General features: G+C 47.4%; 1 protein-coding gene across 1 annotated transcript in view; it reads left to right on the top strand.

The window, feature by feature from the left end:
• LOC122248581 (putative peptidoglycan muropeptide transporter SLC46) overlaps positions 1 to 4,381 on the top strand; it is a 44,548-nt gene extending 40,167 nt beyond the window's left edge. The window contains exon 5 of the mRNA XM_086530750.1: positions 4,221 to 4,381. Within this exon, the coding sequence (XP_086386876.1) occupies positions 4,221 to 4,381 (161 nt within the window). The remainder of the gene's footprint in view (positions 1 to 4,220) is intronic.
• The last annotated feature ends 250 nt before the right edge of the window (positions 4,382 to 4,631 follow it).

The following is a 4,631-nucleotide window of genomic DNA, read 5'->3' as shown; positions in this document are numbered from 1 at the left end:
GACACACACAATGGACGCCTTCACACACACAACCTTCACACACACAACACACACGCACGCAAGCACACAGCAACAATCGCAATCCTCGCTTCCTTACCATCGGTGTCAAGGATGTTCCCGACCCAAGACAGAGGATATGGTAGGTCAAAGGTCAACCAGGGAAATCTCACAAGGAAAGAGAGTGTGTGTGTCGAGAGGGGGAGGGAGGGGGGGAAGGACAGAGAGAGCCTAGGGAGGGGGGGAGGGAGAGGAGTGAAGAGCAGGGGGGGTTAGGGAGAGTGGGAGGGGTTGGGGGAAGGGGGGGCGTGAAGAGGGGTAATGGTTAGGGGGAGGGAGTTGAAGAGAGGTGGGGTTGGTGGAAGGGGGGTAGGGGATCCTAGGGAGGCGTAGGAAAGAGTCAGTGTGAAGAAGGTGGGAGGGATGAAGGGGTTAGTTGAGGAGGATGGAAGGGGGGAGGGGGAAGGAGGAGAGAAGGAAGGGAGAAGGTCGTTGTGAAGAGGAGGGATGAAGGGAGGTGAGAGGAGGGATGAAGGGGGTGAGGGGGAGAGGAGGAGGAGGAGGAGGAGGAGGGAGTTTAGGGGGAGAGGGTGTGAGGAAGCGGAGGGAGTACAGGGTAGGTTGGTGAAGGAGGGGTGTGGGGAGGGGGAGTCAAAGGGGTGAAGGGAGGGGAGGGAAGGGAGAGGGAGAGGTTGGGTGGAGCCGATGGGGTGTTTTGTTTTGGGTGGTGTTTTTGTTTGTCTTTTTGGGCTTTGGGGAGGAGGGGAGGGGAAAGGGAGGGTGGGGTGGGGGGAGGGATAGGAAAAGGTGAAATATAGGAGGAATAAGTAAATACATTTATGAATAATATAATAAATAAAAATACCAGAATAGATAAATTAGTATACACAAATAAACAGTTACCTGTATGAAACAAAGAAATGAAATTGAGTTCAACAGATATATGAAAATATATCTTTCAAAGTTTGTTGCGCTCTAAGTCATTTTAAGTGAGGCATTTATCAAACTGCAACTGTTTTTTAAGTAGTACAGAAAGAGAGAGAGAGAGAGAGAGAGAGAGAGAGAGAGAGAGAGAGAGAGAGAGAGAGAGAGAGAGAGAGAGAGAGAGAGAGAGAGAGAGAGAGAGAGAGAGAGAGAGAGAGAGAGAGAGAGAGAGAGAGAGAGAGAGAGAGGGAGGGAGAGAGAGACATTCCTCCTATTCTCTATTATCCGCATCCTCTCTCCTTCTACGTATTTTCCACTCCCTTATCCATCCCCTCCTCATACTCTTCCTCTTCTTCCTCCTCGTCTTCTTGCACCTCCTCGTCCCTCACGTCCTGCCCTCTCCTCCCTCCCCTCCCTCCCCTCCCTCCCCTCCCTCCACAAAAGCCCAGAAATGAAGTACGTTATCAGTAATAACGGGGCAAACGGACATGGAAATGCAATCTTCCGTTATAATTCTTCTATCTTCATTTTTGTCCTTTCCTTCCCAGCCGGATTCAATGCGCATTTGAACCGTTAACGTTTGTTGGGAAGAGGAAGAAATTTGGCGGGAAATACGCTATGAAAGCGAGAGAGAGCGCTGGTTTAAAGCGGCGTGTAGATATCGGACCGCGGGGTTAAAAGATAAGTCAGTCAATTCAGATGCACACAAAGGAGAAAAAAAAGGAAGATGGCGATATGGCTTGGATGTGAGTCTGATTCAGAAATCTGCTGATGAAAAGAAATAAAATCACGCAACAGCAACAAAAATTAAAAGGAACAGATAGAAAAAAGATAGATATAAACAAACAAAAGTAAAGAACAGAAAGACGGAATGAAACGAGAAATAACCCAAAATCGAAACGGAAAACAACAAAACAAATGAACAAACTAAAAATCACTCAACAACACCTCGGTACAAACAATTCAACAAATAAATGAAATAAGAAATAAGATCAAATGATTAAATATATTTCAACAAACTCAGTCACGACAGACCGACAATTGATACATTTTCGCTAGTCATGAATCCGAATGCATGCGGTCTTTACGCGAACGGAATTAAGCGATCCATTCAGGGTTAGAAATCCCGTCGAGAAAAAAATAATAATGTGAAACGGGAGCATAAATAGAATGGGGAATTAAATATACTTTCAAACTCTTATATGTGAGTTTTTGACGAAGGAATGGACGGAAAAGTGTGTGTGTGTGTGTGTGTTTGTGTGTGAATGTGTGTGTGTGTAATATATGTTAGTAACTAAATAAACATCAAGTAAGAAATCAAGTAAGCAAGTAAGTGTGTGAATCTATATCAAATTGTGTTGCTTGCAAATGTCCTTGTAGTATAAATCATGTCCATTAATGTAAGTTGTGTGTTATCAAGGGATTATTATTATTTTTATTTTTTTATCATTATCATCTCTTTCTCTCTTTCTCCCCCTACTCCATTTTTTTTCTCTCTCTCCGCCTTTCTCTCTCTCATTTTTTTATCTCTCTCTTTCTCTCTCCACCTTTCTCTCTCTCTCTCTCTCCCTCTCTCTCTCTCTCTCTCATTCTCTCTCTATCTCTCTCTTTCTTTCTCTTTCCGCCTTCCTCTCTCTCTCTTTTTCTCTCTCTCTTTCTCTCTCTCTCCCTCTCTTTCTCTCTCTTTCTATCTCTCTTTCTCTCTCTCTCTTTCTCTCTCTCTCTCTCTCTCTCTCTCTCTCTCTCTCTCTCTCTCTCTCTCTCTCTCTCTCTCTCTCTCTCTCTCTCTCTCTCTCTTTCTCATTCTCTCTCTCCCTTCCCCCACTCCTCTCTCTCTCTTAGCCTTATTATTCAAAGAGAATGAGGCGAAGTCCTTGGGTCCAGCAAGTGAACTCAAAACAAGGTGCTCCACTCTTTCTTGTTACTGTCTTCGGTTGTTTTTGTTGCGGATGGTTTACGAGTTTAGTTATTTACGAAAATCATGTTTTTTTCTGTATCTTTATCTGTCTGTATGATTGTCAGTTTATCTCATATTCTCTCTTCCTGGATTAGTGTGTCTTTTTTTTGACTTTTGTCAATCACTTTATACTCCTTGTTTGGGTTTTTAATATAGTTTTGTATATTTATTTTATATATAATATTTAGATATATATATTTATATATTTATATTATGTTATTTATATATGTATAATATAGATGTATATTCATAATAGATATATATTATTTTATAATATATTTATATATATATATGGATACATACATATATATACATATTTAGAATAGTTATTTTGTCACATATATATGATATATTGATTTTATATATATATATATCTTAATATCTCTCCTTGTCTATTTGTCTTTTTATTTGTTATTGTCGAATTCTCTTATTTTCTGTTACGTATGTTCTATTGTCTAGATAGTTATTTATCTGCATTTAATTTTTCTATATTCATTCTACATTCTCCTCTAGCTCCTTCCTTCCTTCTCTTCCTTTCCTGTCTTCAAGCGCGTATCATTTTCATTATTGCTCACTCCTTCCTCTCCTCTCCCTTCCTCCACCTTATTTAACCCCATCTCCCGTCTCTCTGGTCTCATCCCTGCCCCTTTACTCTATCCATACAACCCCACTCCGACCTCTCCTCTGCCCCTCCTAGCCACGCTGCTCGTCTAATACCCCCCCCCCCACTCCACTCGGCCTAACTGGCCCCCCCCGCTCTTTCTTTCTCTCAACTCCCCTCTCCTCTCCACATAACATCCCCTCTCTCTCCGGCAGCAGCGCAACCCCCCTCCCCACTCGCCTCACCTGGCCCCCATCTATCTTATCCTCCCACCCCCTCACACCCTCCGCCCTCACCTTGCCCCCCTCTCTCCTCTTATCCCTACCACCAGCACCCACTCCGGGCCTCAACTCCCCATCTCTCTTCTCTCTCAACCCCCTCACCCCACTCCGGCCTCACCTCACCCCTCTCTCTCTCTCTCCCTCACCCCCCTCACCCCACTCCGCCCTCACCTCGCCCCCCTCTCTCTCTCCATCTACCCCTCTACCACTCGGGTCTATACCTCCCCGCCCTCGCTCCTCTCTTTCCCCCTCCCCCCACTCCGGCCTCACCTCCCCCTCTCTCTCCGTCTCCCTCTCACCCCCCCTCACCCCACTCCGCCCTCACCTCGCCCCCCTCTCTCTCTCCCCCTCACCCCCCTCACCCCACTCCGGTCTCACCTCCCCTCCTCTCTCTCTCTCTTTCCCCCTCACCCCCCTCACCCCACTCCGGTCTCACCTCCCCCCCTCTCTCTCCCCCCAGGCAAAGTGTCCGCGGTCCTGGGAGCGCTGGACGGCATCATGCCCATGGTGAGCTTCTCCCTCTACACGGCCGTCTACCACTCGACGGTCGAGGTCTTCCCCGGCGCGCAGTTCTTCTTCGGAGCTTCGTCCAACATCGTCATGGCTCTCATCTTCATGTAAGAGGTCCCGGCGGAGGGTGCGGGGGTGGGTGGGTGGGTGGGTGGGGGAGGAAGGGGTGGGTGGGGAGGGGGAGGAAGGGGTGGGGAGGGAGAGGAAGGGGTGGGTGGGTGGGGGAGGAAGGGGTGGGGAGGGGGAGGAAGGGGTGAGTGGGGAGGGGGAGGAAGGGGTGGGTGGGGAGGTGGAGGAAGGGGTGGGTGGGGAAGGGGAGGAAGGGGTGGGGAGGGGGAGGAAGGGGTGGGGAGGGGGAGGA

This window comes from Penaeus japonicus, unplaced genomic scaffold (genome assembly GCF_977035675.1).
Source record: "Penaeus japonicus unplaced genomic scaffold, GWHDUDI00000001_assembly GWHDUDI00000034, whole genome shotgun sequence".
NCBI classification, from domain to species: Eukaryota; Metazoa; Arthropoda; class Malacostraca; order Decapoda; family Penaeidae; genus Penaeus; species Penaeus japonicus.
The sequence above is the reverse complement of the archived record's forward strand: the minus strand, read 5'-3'. Positions and strand labels throughout refer to the sequence as shown.